The following is a 22,186-nucleotide window of genomic DNA, read 5'->3' on the forward strand; positions in this document are numbered from 1 at the left end:
TCTTCTTTATGCTCATGACAACGGCGAATATCCTTGGCAAATTTTTCATGCGAGGGCTAGTGACGGAGCTTGGCGTGGAGCTCTGAGAAAGGGGGATAGGACCGCCTTTACTCATTGAAGCTTCGCTCAAGGGTCCAGTACCTGGGGCTGAGGTGTGGGAACGGATATACATTCTCATGGGTAAATACCCAGGTATGTTTTGAGACACTTGGTGAGCTGTGCCATCCTTAGCCGTCAGGAAATGGTGCCCAGAACCTTCCAGAGTGGGTTGAGACAGGCTAACACCGTGGTTGGCAAACTGTGGCTTGCGAGCCACATGCGGCTCCTTGGCCCCTTGAGTGTGGCTCTTCCACAAAATACCACGGCCTGGGCAAGTCTATTTTGAAGAGGTGGCGTTAGAAGACGTTTAAGTTTAAAAAATTTGGCTCTCAAAAGAAATTTCAATCGTTGTACTGTTGATATTTGGCTCTGTTGACTAAGGGGTCTGCCGACCACTGGGCTAAAAGGAAGGCCAGCACATTTTTGGCTTAGATGCCACCAGCATGGCTAACAGTAGCCCTGACAGCCTTGATAAGCCAGGTGGTGATCAGGAGCGAAGGGGCAGGAAGGGCAGAGCAGAAGCTGCTCACTGGCTGGTGAGTGGAAAGGCTGGTGGTCTGCAGGGTTCTCGGGGCTCTCCAAGGCTGACCTACAGCCATGTGACCTTTGTGACCTTTGCTCTGACTTGTGTTTTCCTTCCCAAACCAGCTGTGGATCCATCAGTGGTGACGGCAGGCCCCGTCGCAGCTTCTGACAGTTCCCCTCGGGTGGTCAGGCCCAAGGAGAAGGGACTCGGCTCCGCGGCTGCCCACAGGCTCCAGCAGGAGCTGTCCTCCTCGGACTGCACGGGCTCCCGACTGAGGAGCGTCAAGGTCCAGACCGCCTTGCTGCCCTTACAAGAGGCAGCCCGGTGTGACCAGCAGGCCGGGCCCTGCGTCCACAGAGGCACCCAAACCAAGAAGTCTGGGAAAAGTGGGCAGACGAGGCACCGAGCCCAGCCACCAGCACCCAGCACCACCTGCGGGCAGCCACCGCCAGCCACAGGCAGCGAGCAGACTGCCGCTCACATCCGAGACGCCTCCCAAGCTCTGGAGATTACCCAGTACTTTTTTGAGGCTGTTGCTACCCAGATGGAGAAGTGGTATGAAAGGAAGATTGAAGAAGCACGAAGCCAAGCCAGTCAGAAAGCCCAGCAAGACAAGGCCACCCTGAAGGAACATATTAAAAGTTTAGAAGAGGAACTTGCTAAACTAAGGACGAAGGTGCAGAAGGAAAATTAGGGCCTGGGAGGTGGATCCACAAGAAAGCATCGCTGAGGATTTCTGGTGTAGCAGCTGCAGAGTAGCTGCGCCCAAGTGTCAGAGTGCATGTAGCAGACTTGCCTTTAAAAAAAAACCCACCGGGTTCTCAGTTGTGCCAGACACACACGTTTCCTATGCCCTTTAGTTGTGAAGACATCGACAATTAAACTGAAACCAGGGAAAGCTTGCTTAGGTTCAGGTTTCATCACAAATTTAAAACCTCAGCCCAGGTTCATCTGGAGTTCAAAAGCTCAGATTAAGCGAGCCACCCAGATGCTCAATGATGTGTAAGCCTAAACCCTAAAATTCAGGATGTACAAAATAATATAAATCAAAAGCAAGAAAAAAAAAGTTAATCCCTTGTGGACTCCAATCAAGTGACCATTCATGTAAACACACCTGCTGTGCCTAGACAGGAGTGTCTTTCCGTAAGAGCTGTAACGGGGAGACACCTCCCTAAGATGCAGAATTCTCAGAATGCTGACGTTCTAACCAGCATAAATTCCAAATTTACCCAACAGAGTTTGAGGAGAAAGATTTTCATAATGTCACAAGTTGCAGTATAACCTCAAAATGTTTTTAAAGGTCAGAGTGTTTAAAAAATGAGTCGTTGGATAATAGCACTGGGAATGTTTGTTAATTACGAACAGAGTTGAGAAAGATTCAAACCATTTGATCACAGTTTCTATGTTTTCAGCCAAAATATAGAAATACTATATTTTCAGTTAACCCTTGTGATTTTAAAGCAGATTAATGGGAGGGAGGGGGTGTGTGGAGTCACATAATAATTACCTGAAACTTCGATAACCTAGAGTACCTTTCTGGATTTGAGTTTATGCATCTGTATTTTATAAAGAAACGAGGCTATTTCTTGCAAGTATTTCATTTTTAATTGAGTTCTGTCATTCAAAAAACCCTAAAAGCTTTCGCACTGCTTCGCAGTGACTGAGCTGAGTTAGACCCCAGCAGCCCAGCCTCCCGGAGCCCTGAGGGTTGGCCCTATGGATAACCGGCACAAAACTGGCTCGGTGTGTTGCATCTTTCAACTTAATCACCTTCAGACATCTTGTCCCTTGGAATGTGGGATTATATTCATCTCCTCAAAATTCCATGTATGCATAGAAACCTCCGTTCTATTTCTATAAACACAGGAACCGAGTAACTGTTGTCTGTAATTTTGAATAAAAGGTTGCTTATTGAGCCAAAGAGAAAAGAATGACTTTCTTGACATGGAAATACTCAGAAAAAACCAAAGTATGTTTTCAGGCCCATTGTGGGGTTTTTGCCTTCCACACTCACCGTTGTTTTTCACAGTAACAGTATGGATATAAACATTCCTCATAAGTGGAGACGAATGTCGGCATTACCGAACCTGGGTAGGGAATTAATGTGATGCTCTCAAGCTTGTTTTCATGCTCCTGAGCTTGTCTTGTTCCTCACTAGCTGTGTAGTTAGACAGTTTTCCCAGAGACCTCAGGATTGCTACTTGTGGAGGTACTTCTTTTCGCGTTCCTGGTGCAGGATCACAGCGCTGGGTGGTCAGAAGGCGCGTTCGGACCGTAGCATGCCCTGGTGGGAGGTGTTCTGATTATGTCCCTCCTGCCCACCAGGAGCAGGCAGCTTCCTATTGTGAGCTGGATATTTCCATCCAAGACGCAGTTAGGGACGAGACGAGGGAGGAATGAGGAAGGTCGAAGGTACCTCATCTGCAGAGTACACAGATCTTGTTTCTCAAAGTGGGAAAACCTGTATAAGAGGCTGGGAGGTGGAGCAGGGCCATCCGCCTCCAAGCCCAGGGATAGAGGGCAACCTCTCGAGACCAAAGCAGTGGCTTTGATCGCACCTGCGTTTGGTCTCTCTTGTTCCTTTTTGTCAGAAAACGCAGCTGTGGGTCCGATGTGGCTTTTCTTCTTCTTACCTTGTGCTATCTACTCAAATGAGCAAATGCCACAATAGTACTTTTCCAAAGAAGCAGAACTATTAACTATTTATAGCTGGTCATGTAGGTCGTGTTTCGAGCTGAGGCTGGAACTTTCAGTAGCTGTGGGGAAAGTGATGTAAAATGCATCAAAGCTATAACAGTATTGCAATGTTGTTTTTTGTTGTTGCTAGTGTGTTATTGCATTTGAGTACAGTAATATTAGAATGAATATCAGTTCTAATCTTACTTTTGACTTTGGGAGCCCAAAATAAAGGAAGTGAACTTTTCCTGTTTATACCCTCTTTTTTTCAGTCAAGCATTGATACTTGAGAGGTATGTTGTCTTCTGTTTAACATTTTTATCACCTTGAATTTGTGTCGCTTCCAGGCATTAGACTTGGTTCTCAACACTATGGATACGAGATTCCTTATTTAAAACATGAGAGGGTGAATATTTATTTTAGCCTACATTTTCATTTGTGTAGCTAACCGAATTTTATGGTTTCTGAAAGAGTGCCTTCACGCAACCACACTTCACCCTGTTTCCATAAAAATATAGTTTAATACATCTGCTTTAGAGATCAGGTGAACTGCATGAAAAAAAATATTTTTAAAAAGCCTGTTGTAATATGGAAAGATTTCTCAGTGCAAGCTTAAACAAATGTTTTATTTAAACTGCTGACCTTTTGGAAAATACTGAACAAAGAAGAAGGATAACATTACTTGTCATTTTATGCAGACAAAGATAACATTTTTTTAAACTAACAAATTGTACCTAAAAGCTAAATATAATTCATCTTGTGATATAAAAGCCAATCAATTAAGACTTAAAAGACAAGTCAGTTTTAAAAAGCTAATGAACTTTTTAGAATACATCTTATGAATAAGAAAAAGCATTAAAATGTATTTGTTATAACTTTAAAGGGAAATATGCTTTTTCTACATAGTAAGTCAAATATTATTATAAATGTGAATATATTAATTTAAATTAATTACACAGAAGCAAGATACAGTACAGCAAAGCACTTTTTAAATACAAAATGGGTAAAGGGACTCACTCTTCTCAGTAAACAATTAACTTAATTCTAGTATAATTTCTCAGCTGCCTGACTCAAGGAAGGAAGTAGCTCAGGGTGATTTCTAGTTTGGCACCGAGTGACAATTTGCTTTTTATTCTCTTTGGATCTTGTTCTACATAACCCTAATTTTGTTTTCAAAGTTGATGTGAGCAGCTTCCTTTTGCTATTTTTTTTTTTTTTTTTTTTTTTTACAAGCATTTTCCTTCCTTCATCAAAGAGAGAGAATTAGGTAAGTATGGGTCTCAGCCTCTCAGCTCTCTGGGTCTTTGGCATGATACGTACCGGGGAATATTCTGCTGTCCTCAAACTTTCAAGTCCTGTGTCTCTGCAGGCACCTTCAATAGCATTGCCAAGAGTTTATCATTTCCAACCTGACGGCACACTTAAAAGGGGGCAGTGACATCAGGGCAGTCAATATGCTAAATAAGAAATAGCCTTAGCCACTTCTCCTATGCTAGAAAGCTTTTGTATTAAAATTTTAAAATAAAGATTTATTCTTCAAATACATAAAATGAACATTCAAACTTCTTAAAGTTAAACTTTAGGAACAAGACTTGCACATTCAAACAGGAGTGTAGTTTACAGGGAACATACTCAGGAAGGTAACTTGTCTTTATCAGAATACTGATTAAGATGGTGAAAAAAACGTATTTCACCAGCAGTTCTGTTCTGGCCAACATCTTTCTTAATGACCATCATTTCATATGTGAGGAGAAATTGCTAAATAAGTCTTAGGCTAAACAACAGACTTGACCTATTATTCAGAAGGAATATTCAAAGCATGTAAGTGAACTAATAAAATTAAACTGTTCTTTATAAATTGAAGTAAAAGCTTGTCAGTTATAATAATTTTAGCTTCTCTAAGGTAAGAATTAAGTTCTGTGTCTTACCCATTTTAAAAACCAAACTAGTTTGTTTTTTGTGAAGTCTCTGGTATTTGCATCTTACAAATTCAAACCACAAATGCTCTATTTTCCATATACACCACTGCTAGGAAGAACAGCAAGTCACTGACTTCCTCACATCTTGAAAGGATGGTTTTTAGCTTTGAGATTTTAGATTTTCTAGAGACAGCCTATACTTGAGTATGTCAGTCATGCTACTCAAAGAACATTTTTACCGAGTTCTCTGTTCAGAAACTGTTCACAAATGGCTTTTTCATCAGATGGCTTTGCAGTAAGTAGGTTGGCTAATGCACATCTTTATAAAATATAAAAATTGTCTCATGCAGGCATTTTGAATGAGAAGTATACAGGCAAAGTATACAGGAATATTTTGTCTTACGAGCTGAGGCTGTGGGACGTGGAGGTGGACCCTGGCTGTAGTCATGGACATAGGCCACCATCGGCCACCATTTGTCATTCTGTGTAATCTTTTCTATATCTTTCAGGTGCTGGTCAGATTCTTGGATTAATTTTTTAGATCTGTTCTGCAGATGAACAGAGGACTTCAGGCTGCGGGACTGCCCGTTCCAGCCTCTTGCCACAGACTCTCTTTGACTACATTAACTGTTATACATTTGGTCTCTTTCAAAAGTGTTCTGAAGTCCACGGCTTTCTCTGATGTACTCTTTAAGCCTTTGCACTCCGCTGTCCCCTCTCAGGGGACATCGGAATTCTAGCATATCACTCGGATGTCCCCTCTCAGGGGACATCGGAATTCTAGCATATCACTCGGATGTCCCCTCTCAGGGGACATTGCAGTTTATTAGTGATTACGGGGAATTCAGTTAATTCAACGCACGGTTCCGCTGCAAAGTAGCGTCGAGTAGCTGGTAGCCAATGTCCAGAATGGTTCGGAGTGCAAAGGGTTAAGCTCTGTTTTTTCTGACACTGGAGAACCTACGTCACCGAAGATCTTCCCTAACGATTTCTTGTGCTACTTCGACATGGATATTAAGGTAATTGCATTCGTTTCATCTTCTTTTGGTGTTCAAGGTGTTTATTAAGGTTCTCTTTCTCCTCTCCAACAAAGACTAGATTCCCAGTGGTGGTCTTTTTCAGTATTAAATCATGACACATCTGAAGAATACACCTCAACCACCCTGAGGGATAATACGGGAGGGGTTTTCAATAAAGTTCCAGGTTATCTCCTGAGGTCAGTATAACCCCAATCCAACTTATCATACTGTTTTTCAAAACAGCTTTATTGACTTATACAATGTTATAAGCCAATTATATTTTAATTTTTAAAAACAACAGCTTTATTGAGGTATAATTCACATATAATACATATAAAATATACGTTTTAATGGATTTTAGTATATTCAGAGTTATGCAACTAAAACCTAACTTTATAATACTTTCATCACCCCAAAAAGAACCCCATATCCAGTTACTCTCCATTACATCCAAAGCCCTAGCAACCACTGATCTACCTATCCCACACATTTCCTATAAACAGAATCCTACAACATGTGATCTTTTGTGATTGGCCTCTTTTACTTAGTGCTTTCAAGGTTCATCTGTGTGTAGCACGAATCAGAACTTCACTCCTTTTTATTGCTGAATGTTTTATTGTTTAAACTACATTTATTTACTCATTTATCAGTTGGTGGGCATTTGGATTGTTTTTGGCTATTATGAAATAATGCTATGAACATTTGTGTACAATGTTTTGAGGACATGTGTTTTTAGTTCTGTTGGTTGTAAACCTAGGAGTAAACCTGCTGAATCAAGTTCAACCTTTTGAGCAACTGACAGTCTGTTTTCTCAAAGTAAGCTGCTCTATTTTATGTTCCCACCAGCAATATATGAGGGTTGTAATTTCTCCACCTCTCTCCCATTAGTAGTTATTTCCCTTTTTGATTACAGCCATTCTAGTGCATGTGGTGGAAGTGTAGTATCTCATATGGTTTTGATTTGCATTTCCTTGATGAATAATGGTGATGAGTATCTTTTTTATGTGCTAATTGACCATTTCTTGTACTGGATTTTGCTTCTTATAAAATCTGCTGACAAATCCAAAAAAAATTTTCAAAATGCAGGATATGTTTTTCAGTGCTAAGGCAATTGTTCCGATGCGGCTTTTCTTTGCCCTCTGTGACGTGTTCTGATATTTTGCTGGAGCGTTGTACACACAAAAAGTTTGACTTGACTTTGGGCTGCCTGTCATTGAGCCTAAGCTCAAAAAACACATGGAGACTTTGAAAATCTTTCAGGATAATGCTACAGTTAAGATTTTGCTAGAGCAAGTGTTCTTTCTAACTCCTTGAGCTGCATATTGCCTTGTGTAATCATCATCCGGATTGTAACCTGTAGGAGAAAGTGAGATCTGGTCACTGTTTTACCTGGTTAATCCAGGTGCAGCTGTTTTATTCTGTTTGTTCAAGTTAAGAACCAGTGCTGAGAATTCAAATTGCTGCATATTAGGGAAGCCAAAATCTAACAGTCAGGAGTGCACGGTGAATGTCAGTCATACTTCCCAGACCTTCCTGCCGTAATATTGACAATATTTTCCTTTGTGTGTGTGGGGGGGGGCGGTAAGGGAGTGTTAAGAGGAAAGTCTGGTGATGCTAGTGTAGAATGTAGATACTTACAGTAAAGATTGTAAAATTTTAAATAGTTAAGTGGAAAATCAGTAACATTAGAGCAATGATCAAGATATCTCATCTCAGTGACTTTTATATTCCAAGATGTCTACCAAACGTTTTTTAAGATTCACCAAACAAGACAAAAAAGGGCTGGCAGCTGTCATTACTATGATCTTGTTCTTACCTCCTCGGTGGCACTTTTGTTTCTTTTGAATTCTTCCCTGGCCCAGTCCTTCAGGTATTTGCGATCAGAATCGTTTGGAACTTGCTGAATGGCTTGCAAAATCCTTCTGTAGAGAAGGAGAACTTGCTGCCTTCTCAAGAACTGTGCAGGGGAGGAGAAATGGCCATTACAACAGCGCAATGTACAGCCCAGGGGGCTCCACTGTAGCAAAACAAACTGTAACCAGATCACTTCTCTTTGGTCTGCCATTTTGAAAAGACAAAGAGAAACCCTTTTATTTTTCTCTTAAGAAAACAAGTTTATTTGGGCTGTTTGCTCTGTCAACCGTAAGAGCCCTTAAAATGGAGAGCTGAATATTGGGCAGAAAAACTGCAACCACAACAAAAGCACTTTTTCTAAATGCCCGCTGTTGTGAAAATCCCCCTGTAACCTCATCTACTCTTTCCGCAGATCAATATCATTGGCAGAGCCTCAGGGCTCCAGATCAAGAGCCTGCCCAGTCTTCTCTGTCCTACAAGACTGGTTTCTGCCTACACGCCCCACACCAGCCCTCCCCAGGCCCCGCCCCCTCCCGCCCTCCCCAAGCCCCGCCCCCTCCCGCCCTCCCCAGGCCCCGCCCCCTCCCGCCCTCCCCAGGCCCCGCCCTCCCAGCACTCCCCAGGCCCCGCCCCCTCCCAGCCTGCGTGCGGGGGTCACAGGGCCCAGTTGCTCCCCAGACGCGCCCCGTAGGTTGGATGCAGGGAGAGACGGAGAACTGGGCTTAGACCTGGGGACGCTGTCCTAGAAGGCCCGTGAGAATAGCCGGTACCTGTTTTAGCGTTAGTGTCGCTGGAGGTAAGCGGGAAGTAGCCATGTCCTCCACACTGCGGGTTGGTTAGAGTCACAGTGCGCAGGAGCGGAAGTGGAGGGACGAGGGGGCGGGGCGAGTTCGGTTTCCTGGGAGACGCCAGTAGCTGGGCAATCCGCTTGCAGCCTCGGGAATCAGTTTGTTGTCTTAGCCCAGTGGTTGGCAAACTCATTATCAACAGAGCCGAATATCAACAGTATAACGATGGAAATTTCTTTTGAGAGCCACTTTTTTTTTTTTTAAAAAAACTTAAACTTCTTCTAACGCCACTTCTTCAAAATAGACTCGCCCAGGCTGTGGTATTTTGTGGAAGAGCCACACTCCAGGGGCCAAAGAGCCGCATGTGACTTGCTAGCCACAGTTTGTCCACTAGGGTCTTAGCCTGAGTCTCATGGGTTCAATGGGATGGCAGTTTCTGTCATGGACGGTTGAGAATGAAGTGAGTGGAAAGGCATTTAGCGCAGTTCCTGACACATGGTTATGAGTTTCATTAAATGGAAGTCCAGTTTTTTAGAGGTGAGGAGGGAAATTATTCTGGTGTACTCCTTTTGAACTTTTTGAATGTGTGCAATTAGGAATACTAGAAGCTTACATGTTAATTTATTTTAAAATTTGTGCCCTCTTCCTTTGTCTTTTTCTCATCCTGCCCTTTTTAATTGCAATCATTTTCCTGGCAGTCTTCACGATCCTCGTTAGTCACCAGGCTTTCAATGGCTGCCCCATTGCAGCTTTAAGAACGTTGTATCACTAATAACATGGAAATGCACAACCTGTCTTCATCTCCTTATAATTATCTTGTCCTCCCCACAACACACACAAGTATTTAGATTATAATACTATAAGGGGGTTAGTGAATCTTTGCTGTATTTATTTTCTAAATAGGGTGTTCCAAATTAAAATACAACCAAACAGGATCTTTCAATGATCTGTTTACTTGATGAACATTTACAAATATGTTCAATTACCTGTTGCCTCGCTTTTTGGTGCTTCCTTTTCCAAATTGTGCTCTGGCTGCTAAACCTCCCATTGAAGTGAGATGACAGCATCTCCCTCAGAGCCCTTGTGTGTGTAATGCACTGAGAACAGGGTGTGGCACATATAGGCACGCTAATGGTGCGTTTTTTGTTTTTTTTAACATTACCAGGCTTACCCCATGACCACTTTTTCAAAATTTGTGTACCAATTAGCAATAGCAATTCATTGATTTTTTCCCCCCCTTTTAATTAGTGAAGTTTGCCCAGCTGGCAGGAGGTCATGGTTTGATTCCTGATCAGGGCACATGCCTGGATTGTGGGCTCCATCCCGTGTGGGGCGTGTAGGAGCTGATAAATGATTCTCTCATCATTGATGTTTCTTTCTCTCCTCTCCCTTCCTCTCTGAAATCAATAAAAATACACTTAAATGTTAGTGAAGTTAAATATCCCTGACCACTTTTATTTTTTTAAATATATATTTTATTGATTTTTCACAGAGAGGGAGATAGAGAGACAGAAATGTCAATGAGAGAGAAACACCGACCAGCTGCTTCTTGCACACCCCTTACCGGGAATGTGCCCACAACCAACGTACATGCCCCTGACCGGAATCGAACCTGGGACCTTTCAGTCGGCAGACCGACGCTCTACCACTGAGCCAAACTGGTCTCGGCTCCCTGACCACTTTTAGTTACATTTCTTTTTTGAATTATATGACTTTGGTCCATTATTGCTGATTAAGACTTTTTTTTATATGTAATTAAGTAATTCATTTGTTTAACTTAAATTATTATTTAAAGTAAGGAGTTTTATTCTAATTTTATGTGGGCTGTTTGTCTATTTTTTTTGTTCCTTTTAAAAAAAAAATTGGTCCTTTATGTAGCTTTAACTTTCTATACCACATGTGTCAAACACACGGCCCGCGGGCCAAATCCAGCCCACCAGGCCTTGCAATGTGGCCCGCACCGCGCTGTCATCACTGCACTCCACTGTCAGTTTATGACATTGTCAGTTTATGACTGTTCAGTAAACCATTCGGCCCGCGATTTAGGCTGGGTTTTAGATTTTGGCCCCTTCTCTGATTGAGTTTGACACCCCTACTCTATACTATAACAATATGTATTTTTTGAGGCTTTTCAATTTTTAATTTTTTCATTGTTAATGTTTAAAATATTTACTCCAACTAGAATTTATTTTGATTCATGGCATGATGTGGATGTTAAGTTCTTTTTCAGCTGCTCAGCTATACTTTTGATACCATTTAATAGTTTATTCCTCTTCCTGGACTTTGTGAGGCCTATATGGTAAATTCTCTTAGGATTTGAATAATCCAGGATTATTTCACCTGTGACTAGTTTTTAATTTTTGTTGTGTTGTCTATTATCTGGCAAGAAGACTCCCCTATAGTTTCTTGCCCAAATCTTAATCTTCTGTAGAAAACCTTCAGAAATACTTTGTATTTCTAGACCCCCATCCATGCATGAAGTCATGCATTGGGCTTCTAGTAAATTAAAAAATGTGTGAGAACACATTTTTACCCCATTTCTTCTTCCCATCCAGACATTTGCTTATTAGGCACTGGTAATGCTGTCATGAGCCATGTTTGCTCCCTCTCCGCAGCCCCACACTTTGGGCAGGAAGACATGTAAGTCTAATACAGATGCCAAGGTTCATAATATGGGGGCTCATTCTTCCCGGAGGGTTTATCAGAGCCATGTGTTTGTCAGAAAGGAAAGTAGGTAAGAGAATTCCAGAAAAGAATGTGTGGAACAGGGCAGATTCTAGAATCCCTGTTGTTTGCTGTGATAGATGGAATAGTGTGGTAGGGATTCAGAGAGAGCAAGACAGCAGAGTCAGGGCACCCTAATAATGCCCTCTTCACAGCCGAGACTTCTGGAGGAACTTTTGAAAGATCTCCTTGGATATTGTGAGTAGGATGAAGTGAAGTGATTACTACAGGATACTATTTAATACCTCTGGCTACAGTAAAAGAATTCCTGCTACAATGCCATCAGAGGAGTCAGATAAGATAAACACTTAGAAGTTAGAGCAGACAAGACTAGGGTTTGGATGAAGAAAGAAAAGTAAGGCAGATGTAAAGACTGAGTAGCAGTGTGTCCTCGGAACCTTCTAAGTGATGTGTGCTTTGTACTCTGGGCCAGGGTCTGCTTGCCACCCTCCCCCAATCCCTGATAGGTCTCCTGTGACTGCTCCCATGCTTCCTAACCCTTTCCCCATCACAGCACAAGCTGAAAAGGGCACTCTTGGGTAGCTGCTTACTGGAATGCCTACTGTCCCAGACCCAACCAGCTGCTCCAGGGCTGAGGGAGTCACTATCTTAGCAAACCAGCTGCAGCGCCCTGGTTTAGATGGTCTTATCAATTAAAGATAGAGACTACTGCATCACTGTCATAATGTCGTTTTCTCCCCTACCAGATCCAATCCTACCCCATAAACGGCTTTGACATGAAATCTGAATGGAAGAGATGTGTCATTTTGGAACAGAATCTTTACGAGCTATTGTTTCCACCAACTTGCCATTTCTCCATCGCCACGAGGCCCGCAACTCACCCTCTGTGGACATGGAAACAAGTAAGAAATAAACGCGACTGTAGGAAAAGCCACTGATGTTGTGGGGTCATGCCAGTTTAAGGCAGTGACAGCTGACTGGTCCAGCAGATAAGACCATTCCCTTTGCACTTCTCTGTTGTGTTCCATTAAGAATGGTCACAAATTACATCACCACTGGTATATTTTTTAATAGTTTTCAGAATATAAGCTGCATAGCTTTTTAGAATAAAAAATAAATGATATAACATCAGGTACATGCTTTGGGACACTTGGTTAAACAAACAACAAGCAATCTGTGTCTTTGTTGACCACCTCAAAAAGAGTGGCAAACTTCACAGTGTAACTTGATAACAGACATGGAGATAGACGATTACATCATGGCATGTTGTCTACAAAACAACATTCTGACGGTCAGAACTTAAGTAGAACAGTTTCAAGTATTCAATCACTGCTTTCTGGCCAAGTAAAAACCGTTGATGTATTTTGACTGGGGGAAAAAATAGATGTAGCTGCTTAGTTCTTCTGGATACAGCATATCTTTTCCAGAATAAAACTGGCTCAGTCCTGCTTGAAAGCAGTGTAAGGAATGATTCTTCCCCTTAACTGATAAGAAAAGGAACTAACTAAATAAATTACTACAACAGCAGGGACTATGGCACTGAGAGAATGGAATACAAGGGGATAATCATCTTCCCATCATTGCATAGTCTCCCGAAGCAGCAAATGTGAAGGACACTGAAAAGCCACTTCATTTTTACGCAGCCCCCGGATCAGCTCCGCTTACTGGAGCCCAGGGTGGCTTCATGAGCGCACACACACCTCCCGAAGAGGAGGCGGTTCTTTTCACGGGAAGCACAGGAAGGAAACACACTCGGCCTCTGAGGACTGCAGCTGTCTCAGCCACTTGACAGCTTTTGGGTCTACACTTAAGGGCTTGGTAAAGCCAAACCTTAGAGTGGGGTCAAAAGCACAGCTCCCGTCAGGCCTTTAGCCAAAGGACTGGCACAGCTCCAAGCTCCTGGCAGCAGCTCCTCAAGGCAGGTGTCCAGGGTCCCTTCGAGGGAAAGCAGACAGCTGGGCCCACGGTGGGGACAGGCTGGCCTCCTCTCAGGCCACAGCTTCCAAGACGGGCTGGTAGGGCAGTCTCTCAGGTACAGACCAGATGCCTGCTGCTCCTTCGCTGCCCCACCTGTTATAAGGAAAGTAGCCTAGGCCAAGCAAGGAACCCAAGTTTTCTCTGAAATCATGTCAAAATGTACATTGCAATACATTTTTATAAATCAGACCTAAGATAAAACTTAGAGCTGCAAATTCAGAAACTGTGTCCAGAAAGGAGCACCTGGGCAAGAAGCAGCTCTTGACCGTGGTTTAAAGCCTCAGCTTCGGTCTACAGGTGGTCAGAGGCTGTCACTAACTCAAACCACTGTCTGAGAGCGTCGCTGAGTGTCTCGGGGAGTGCGTTCACGTCGCGAAGAATTATGTAGAAGGGGAATGGGAACTCCTCCATGTAGGATCGGATTTCAGGCAGCTCTCCGGGTCCTTTAAAAATTGGCACTTTAATGTCCAAGATAGAATCCTGCCAACAGAAGACATTTTGAAATAAATCAGTGTCCTTGGCTAGCTCTTCCAGGCTGTCTCTCACCAACATTTTTTAGGTCTCCCGTATGTAATTCCTGCCTGTGAGAGTAGCTTTCATTACTAAGTAAAACAAAACTTTCAGAACTCCTTAAGGAGGAAAGTCTTTCTGAGCACCCCTTCTAGAATAGGCACTGAAAGGGGGATAAGAAAACCCAATTTCCCTGTGATGAGTGTGTTCCATTCTCAACTTGGGTTATTCACATTAGATCTTCAACTTGCTGTCTAGGCTTTAACCTGGCCTGCAGAGACCATGCTTCCCTGAAACAGAACTGGCTGTGGACTAACATCTTTCACTTGGCAACTGATCTTCCTGTTGGGAGGAGGGCACTGCAGAGGTATGAGTAACTGTCAAAAGCTGGTATGGGTAATTAAGGGGTGCTCTCTGGAGTCAGCCAGAATGCTGCCTTTCCTACTCATCACCTATAATCAGTGATTCTGTCCTTCACTAAAGTGGGAATAATCCCCACCTCACTGGGTTATTGCAAAGTTAAATGAGAAAATGATAAACACCTAGAGCAGGGCCTGACAGAACACTGTGTTAGGAATTCTGAGTGTGATGGTGCAACCCAGGCCATATTTCAGATAGAACAGGCTGAAGAACACCACCTCAACGTTATCCCCAGAAAAGTGGCTTTTCGTAGCCGCTCACCCGGGAACTGGGATTATCCAACACCACAAAAATGACGAAAATGTTCGCATTCCGGGCAGCCTGGACTGCCGCCAGCACTCTGTCTTTGCCCTCGAGGAAGAGGCCACGCCCATCAGAGACCACCAGGAGGAGCTGTGCAGTGTCTGTAGTAGAACACAACGAAATCCATCTTTAGGTAGTTCTGAATTGTTAAAGTAAGACAAATCAGTATAGGCTTTCTCTGTATTATTGACATCAAACAGCTCTGGATCCGATACATTCTGGGCATAAGTAAAAGGGACCTCTATTTAGATATGCCTGCGTCAGGGACGGCATACGTACAAAGCTTCTGGGAATAAAACAGTTTCCCAGTAGTGTTTCAGGGGATGTCACATTTAGATAAACTTCTCTGGAGAATCATAATAAAAGGGTAATATGCAAATTGACCATCACCCCAACACACAAGATGACCAGCAGAGGGCAGTTGGGGAAAGGACCAGGCCTGCAGGGGAGGACAGTTGGGGGCGGGAAGTTAGGGGTGATCAGGCCAGCAGGGGAGTGATTAGGGTGTGATCAGGCTGGCAGGCAAAAGCAGTTAGGGGCAAGCAGGTGAGCAGTTAGGAGCCAGCAATCCTGGATTGTGGGAGGGAAGTCAGGCATCCCTTGAGGGGTCCCAGATTGGAGACGTTGCAGGCTGAGCTGAGGGACACACCCCTCCCGTGAATAAATTTCATGCACCGGGCCTCTAATTAAAATATAAAAATGCAGTACTGAGGAGGATATTAGAAGAAAGTGTCTGTCAAAAACCTGGACCTGTCTCTCAAAAAATTTTTTTACAGAGAGGAAGGGAGAGCTAGAAATGTTGATGAGAGAGAAACATCGACCAGCTGCCTCCTGCACACCCCCTACTGGGGATGTGCCCACAACCAATGTACATGCTCTAGACCGGAATCGAACCTGGGACCTTTCAGTCCGCAGACCGACGCTCTACCACTGAGCCAAACCGGTTTCGGCTTTTTCTCAAAATTTTGCTGATTTCTCTGATTTTTTCCCTTTAAAAACTCGGGGGGCGGGGGAGGGGAGGGGAGACACGGGACCATTAAAAAATAAATGGTGAATTAAAATGTTTAAAAATATTCAGTGTATAATGTTATCAGCTAAAGATTATAGTGTCTGAGGGTGGGCTGTCTTTCTCTGTCAAAGACCTTTACCAAGTCTTGAGATGTATGAAAAAGACTTGCTTCCAACAGTTCTCCATGATACTATCATAACAGAGATTTCTGTGAAGAACTAGATAAAGAATTGGTGTGTTTCAAGGCCCAAATCAATCATGGCTGGGTTAGCTGGTTTCTGAATTATGTCCTCCTCTGTATGAATATTCTGTAATATTTTATAACTTGCTCTTTCATAACTCTCAACCCAATCTATCAAGTAAGTGTATACTAGTTCAGTAGTATCTAATTCCTTCATTTATTATAAGCCTCCTGGGTATTGGTTTAATAAAAATTTCTAAATAAAGGAGTAAAAAAATTCCAGAATGGCTAATACCTCTCTTGTTTCTTGCTTTCCCTGTAGAGCATCCACATTAAAAGATGGTGATGGGTGCAGTGAGATGGAGCAGGCAACTTGCAAATACAGAAAACCATTTTGTCAACAAGGTAGGGGAATGCAGCTCACCTGGACTGATGTTCTGTGAGAGCTGCCGAGCGGCTGCAAACATGTTGGCTACCGACTCTAGAAACTGAAACAGACAATTAAACTCTCTTCCCATTCTCAGAGCTTAAAGTTATAATCACCTCAGATCTACAGGCAACCTAACTATTCCTTCAGTCACCTGCAGTCAAGGACCACTGCTTGGTATTCATCCTTGAAATATGGCATACACCCCACTAGTGTTCTACATGACACTTCAAAAGAAAAGAAATACTTTTACTGGAGGATAAGAAGTGAATTAACTCCCCAAACGAACAAAACAGCTGTCTTTAAACACAAAATGTCTACATCAGAATTACTGTCTCATGCTGTTTTGAGAACCTGTCATCATGAGCAAGTCATGTGGCTTTATTTTACATCATTTCTTTTCTAAGTTAACCGCGGAGAGAGATTGGCCCTGACCCTGAAAAGGGAAATGGTTTATTTTTCAAAAATATTCCAAACCTCTCAAAAAAAATAAGGAGCCAGAAAATCAAAGATACAAAGTCAAAAATGACCTTTGAGAAACTGAGGAAAAAGAGGATACACCGTTAATGGGTGCCAGGAAGTTTCTATCCCAGCAGGACACAGGCTGGGGTTTAAGACTGTTCTGTATTGTAAATTTTGCCTGTCCTTATTCCGCACTGGGAGGAAAGTGTTCTAAAAATCATGCCTCCACTAAACGAGAATATCTGTGCAGAGAAATTTGATGTCATAAGCATACCTGAGCAATCTTGGTTTTTTTTTGTTGGAATTTGCAGAGCCGTAGAATCTGGGACCCCGAGTGATCACTGAACTGTTCGTGGAATGGGTGTAATAGCTTTACGGACTCTCCAAAACTTGGGGGGAAAGCCAAATATAATGAAGATTATTTTTTGTCAAGTGAACAAAATAACCATAGAAGACTAGTTTTCCAATGTGATTAAGAGGCATTCTTACCTGCACACTGCAATCTGACCCACTTCCAGAAGAGTTAGAGCATTTCCAATCACAGCCAAAGATTCAAACGCAAGCTGTGAAATAGTTAAGGGTTTGAAGGAATCAGAATATCAATCTTTTTTTATACCAAGATTCTTAACAGAAGACTTTTTTCTTTCTTTTTTTGTATAGCCCATTAATACGGCTATTTACAACCAACCCAGAAGCTTGGTGTCCTTGGACCCTGGCTAATACCACAAGTGCTGAAACCCATTACACTGGTAGAAAAGGTTTGCTCTAGACATCATTCCACAAAAGTGATCTTGAGATATTTGGTCCATAAATTTTAAAAACTTACTTTTATGGTGACATAAAAAGTAATTTAAAAAAAACCCCACAATTTTAATTATGTATATATAAATATACATAATTATTTATGTATTTATGCATTAGTTTTAAATTTAAATTCATCTATAAAGATGTTGATTATGATGATACATATGGCAACTAACATCTAAATACCTATCAAGTGCTACACATTAAACCAAGTATTCTACATCCATTTAATTTAGTTTTCCTAACAACTCTAACTCTGATGAACTGCCCAAAGTCACACAGTAGTAGAGTCACGTGGTAGTGGGGAGCTGAATCCAGGTTCAGAGGTTAAACTTTTCCAGCAGAGCCTACATGTACATTTTAGGTTGCTCGTTGGCTTGTGTTGGGTAACAGCAAAAAACAACACTCTTCTGTGTGCATATTACTTTCTATATAATTAAGTAATTCTATTCAGGTTCCTAAGCCTTGTTGGTACTGATAGAACTCTAACCCTAGATAATTTCAGACTTAATAGAAAGGTGTGATGAATACATTTTTTAAAAAAGATATGTTGTGCATGGTTTAAAGAATGGCAGTACACTACATTTTGTGGAAAATACACATTGTCAGATTTACTTATTCTGCAGTTAGACAATAGCATAGCATGGCTATAAAACAATTTTAAAAACATACAACAGTAAGGCACCAAAATATTTGAGATATCTTGAAATTGTCCTTTTGAACTCTTTAAATTTTAGGTCTTCTTAAACATGGTATTTGCATTCTCAGGAAAGAAAGACTAACCTGGTGTTTCCTCCAGGTCATATCTAAAGCATTTGATGTCCCAGGGCACAGGGTTTGATTTAAATAACTTCTCTTTCTTACCTGTTTGGTATGGTTGTCTACCATGCTAGAGGAGTCATCGATAGCCAAACAAATCTGATACTGGCGTTTACTGGGCTTGGTCCTTCGGAGCCAAATCTTATCTTTTCGGAATTGGCTAGCAATGTATGGGATGACCTTCCGCATGTTCAATCGCTTCCCAGTTCGATAGTCTCCTCTATTAAATTTACCCAAATGGGACAAAGATTAAAAATTGCTCATCCTTTGAAAACTTTAAAAATACATTACCCCCCGTATACAAAATAACCAGTGACCTGGCACAGTGAAGTGTTACTGCAATTGAGGTTTAAGGGCCAGGATCTCCTGATCAGCAGCCAGAAAAACTGGCTATGTATGTGACAATAAAAATCAGATCCAAAAGCATTAAGACTTTTTTTAAATTAAAAAAGTTTGCATTGAATATTAAGTCTTGGATTCTCTTTTCTGTTCTACAGCTATAATCTTGGACCCATCTTTGAAAAGATCTAGGTGAGTAACATGCAACAAGCGAATAACCCGACATACAGCAGCAATATAAGCAGCACACACAAAGGCTCAGCAATTTCCCATCAGTTACTCATGAATCAAAGGAACTGGGTTCGTGCCAAACTTCACCGAATCCTGTGGTAGACAACAGACTAGGGAACACTATGCTGGAGCCTGCGCAGCAGAAATGGCAATCCGAAGCCGTAAGTGGTTAAGTGCTGCGCTCAATGGAAAAGGCGATACTGCCATCATTTCAGGGCTGTTCTAGTGTACCCGAGGGAGACGACTTACTTCAGCTTGGCTGCCTGGGTGGGCTCTAGTATGAGACGAAGCTGTTCACACAGCTGTTGTGAAAGAGGTGCCGTTAAGATCAGGTAGCTGTGCCACATTTCAGCTGCAGCCTTTTCCTGTGACAACAGAAGAACATATACGTTACCTTCACAATGTCAGAGCTGACCGGTCATTACAACCAGGTGAAGCTTTGACACTAAGAAACACTTCAAAGTTTTTCTTAGCTGCTATCTAATTTACTTGATTAAAAATGTCTCCCTTCCCACAAAAACCACAATTCACAGTTCAAACTGTAAAATACTGAAATACATGACCAAATCAATACCTTCTTCACATCACCTGCAGAGTATAACCTGTATCCTTTATGTGGAGAGGGAGCTGTGAATGGGTAATTTTGGTCTCAACAGATTCAGCCCCTTAATTGTGGGCTCTCAGGGTCATGTTTTAAAAGCAAAAGTGACACATTAAACAGTGTGCTTATTTCCTGGAAACAAAGCTCCATGTTTTTTTGTTTTGCCAACAAGTGGTGGGGATGATGATGAGACATAAAATCAAATAAAATATGTATATATACAGTAAATTCAGAATGCAAAGAAATTAAAAGTGAAACTTCTGATTGATCTACACTTCCGTAATACACCACCTGCTAATGATCCAGGTGACCTGAGAATGATATAGTATCCTTTTGCCCCATCTTCAACCATTGAAACAACCATACAGAGTAAACAACAGAAGTTAAAAAAAATTAATCACATAATTTCTGTTTTAATTTAAACTAAAGGTCTAGTGGCAAAGCAGGCAAGGGACAAACTTAAGAGCTTTAGGATTATAATTATACTCCATGTACTCAGTCCCTTTTACAAAGGGTTCTGGAGCTACGGATCTATTAACCCTTTGCACTCCGCTGTCCCCTCTCAGGGGACATCGGAATTCTACATATCACTCGGATGTCCCCTCTCAGGGGACACTGCAGTTTATTAGTGATTACGGGGAATTGAGTTAATTCAACGCACGTTTCGCAAAGTAGCGTCGAGTAGCTGGTAGCCAATGTCCAGAATGGTTCGGAGTGCAAAGAGTTAAGTTTCTGTATCTTAACAAAAGTCAAGATATTGTATGAAAAGGCCAGTGACTTACTTCTTCTGGGTTTCCAGGTTCGTGTGGCTGCCACCTTTCCAGCTGTCTCTCCAGCTCCTGTCTTAGCTCATCAACATCTTTTAAAAAGGACTAAGAAGAAGAAAAACCACAAATGAGAGGCAGCCCAGGTTGGAATCACAAACTCCGCCAGGCTGCCTTCTTCTCTGCAGTATGAATCCAAGTGCATACCCCTGAGACATAATACACAAGCAAATTTTTAATATCTTTTTATTGATTTCAGAGAGGAAGGGAGAGAGAGAAGAAACATCAATGATGAGAGAGAATCATTGATCGGCTGCCTCCCATCCCCCACTGGGGATCGAGCCTGCAACCTGTGCCCTTGACTGGAATCGAACTCAGGACCCTTCAGTCCACAGGATGATGCTGTATCCACTAAGCCAAGCCAGCCAGGGCAACACACAAGCAAATTTAATGGCACAGTAAGGAGATGCCAGACAACAATCCTTCTGCTTCCCATTTGTTGAGACAAGATGGATAAAGGAAATGTTAACTTTTATCAATTGAATCCAGCAAAACAAAACCAAATGCCCAAGAAAATATCAATAATGAAATAATTATTTGATTAATCAAGACTGCCATTAAGTCAAATAATCAGGGAAAGCAACTTGGTTACTCTGTTCTTCCTAAATGCAGGCATTAAATCAAAGATCCTGTTACTTAACCAACACAAACTGTTAACCCTCCTGCCAGCTCCTTACACAGGATGGTGGATGTGAGAAAAGATGTGACAGCTGGAGGCCCAAGGACCAGATCCACCGTCACCCCAGGTCAGGGCACAAATCACCTGCTGTGACCCTGGGATTAACCATTAGAACAGTGTTTTATCTGCTTAGAGAACACTTGTCATAGCAACAGTGATCCTAAGAAATCTGGTAAGGATATGATACCCCAAAACCAACAGGTATTCCATAAAGTTCTAAAGACAATGATTGAAAAGGAATTTATAATTACATTTGTCAACTTAGTGAAGTAGTGGCTTCTGAAAGATTATTTACCCCCACCCTAATCACCCTACCCCTACTTGTGAAAGTTTTAGTACCTGGAAAATCGTGTCCACGAGGAACTGATGGGCCGTATGAATGGTTGAATCTCGGCTTCTCTCAGGTTTCTCATTCTCTGCCTCCTTGGGGGATCTGTCTGTCCTGGGGTCTTGGTCTTCCTCTGTTTTAAAAGTTTTGGTCTCCATCTCATCAATGCCTATTTTCATGAAAAGACAGAGTTACTTAGCACATATTAACATAAAGGCAGCTTTCATGGTTGTCTTTCAATCCTAACAATTACTCAGACTTCACTCATTCACTCCCCAGCATGTCTCCACTTAATGGTTCCACATGTTCTTTCACTCTGTAATGGTCATTACCAATTCTTATTCCCCTAACCTCTCCTTCTCCCCACCTTGATATTGAAGGCAGCTGTTCTGGGGAGGTGGAAATAGGGGAGATGATAGTTCACATTGACAAGCCCTAAAAAACTGATTCTTTAAACTGTGTGCATGTAGAGCTTTGATAAAAATAAAAACTAAAATAAATCATTGTTCCATTTTATAGATGAAGAAACTGAGGCTAATAATTTGCCTTAACTGTGAAGTAAGAGGCAAAGTCTAGATTTGAATCTGCGAGTCGATCACAGAGCTGTGCCTTCCCACCGTCATATAATGGCCAGTCCATCCATGGTAGCAACACCCCTGAGAGGGCAGGAAGGAGGAAGAAAAAGTTTTCTAATTTGGCAAGCTCT

The 22,186-nt window shown here is 42.1% G+C and overlaps 4 protein-coding genes across 14 annotated transcripts in view; 2 read left to right on the forward strand and 2 right to left on the reverse strand.

Annotated features, from left to right (window-relative positions):
* The window catches only part of ANKRD6 (ankyrin repeat domain 6), a 129,396-nt gene extending 125,848 nt beyond the window's left edge, over window positions 1-3,548 (forward strand). For all 8 annotated transcript variants that reach the window (XM_084890434.1, XM_084890437.1, XM_084890433.1 and 5 more), the window contains one exon: window positions 748-3,548. In XM_084890434.1, coding sequence (XP_084746560.1) covers window positions 748-1,319 — 572 coding nt within the window. In that variant the 3' untranslated portion in view covers window positions 1,320-3,548. The remainder of the gene's footprint in view (window positions 1-747) is intronic.
* Window positions 3,549-4,497: 949 nt separating this feature from the next.
* Window positions 4,498-9,005, reverse strand: LYRM2 (LYR motif containing 2). 2 transcript variants are annotated; one of them, XR_014795568.1, is made up of 4 exons: window positions 8,864-9,005; window positions 8,056-8,196; window positions 6,013-7,593; window positions 4,498-5,967 (listed from the first exon to the last, which is right to left on the reverse strand). XR_014795568.1 is itself a non-coding variant. In XM_084890459.1 (3 exons), exons 1-3 carry the CDS (start codon window positions 8,906-8,908, stop codon window positions 7,513-7,515), a joined length of 267 nt encoding a protein of 88 aa, XP_084746585.1. In that variant the 5' UTR covers window positions 8,909-9,005; the 3' UTR covers window positions 4,498-7,512. The 2 variants fall into 2 exon arrangements, 1 of the variants encoding a protein (XP_084746585.1); XM_084890459.1 differs by having other exon boundaries at window positions 4,498-7,593.
* On the forward strand, window positions 8,752-20,583 carry LOC311625819 (uncharacterized protein). The gene is made up of 6 exons (XM_084890458.1): window positions 8,752-8,889; window positions 12,313-12,468; window positions 14,312-14,420; window positions 16,289-16,371; window positions 18,976-19,009; window positions 20,449-20,583. The coding sequence occupies exons 2-6, from the start codon at window positions 12,354-12,356 to the stop codon at window positions 20,495-20,497; spliced, it is 390 nt and encodes a 129-aa protein (XP_084746584.1). The 5' UTR covers window positions 8,752-8,889; window positions 12,313-12,353; the 3' UTR covers window positions 20,498-20,583.
* Window positions 12,611-22,186, reverse strand: part of MDN1 (midasin AAA ATPase 1) — a 141,982-nt gene continuing 132,406 nt past the window's right edge. For all 3 annotated transcript variants that reach the window (XM_084890422.1, XM_084890421.1, XM_084890420.1), the window contains exons 94-102: window positions 21,492-21,649; window positions 20,432-20,521; window positions 19,298-19,413; window positions 18,524-18,698; window positions 17,345-17,418; window positions 17,130-17,244; window positions 16,391-16,454; window positions 14,735-14,877; window positions 12,611-14,023 (exon numbers count right to left, since the gene is read on the reverse strand). In XM_084890422.1, coding sequence (XP_084746548.1) covers window positions 13,835-14,023; window positions 14,735-14,877; window positions 16,391-16,454; window positions 17,130-17,244; window positions 17,345-17,418; window positions 18,524-18,698; window positions 19,298-19,413; window positions 20,432-20,521; window positions 21,492-21,649 — 1,124 coding nt within the window. In that variant the 3' untranslated portion in view covers window positions 12,611-13,834. The remainder of the gene's footprint in view (window positions 14,024-14,734; window positions 14,878-16,390; window positions 16,455-17,129; window positions 17,245-17,344; window positions 17,419-18,523; window positions 18,699-19,297; window positions 19,414-20,431; window positions 20,522-21,491; window positions 21,650-22,186) is intronic.

This window comes from Pipistrellus hanaki, assembly GCF_964339955.1.
Source record: "Pipistrellus hanaki genome assembly, chromosome: 7".
Lineage (NCBI taxonomy): Eukaryota > Metazoa > Chordata > Mammalia > Chiroptera > Vespertilionidae > Pipistrellus > Pipistrellus hanaki.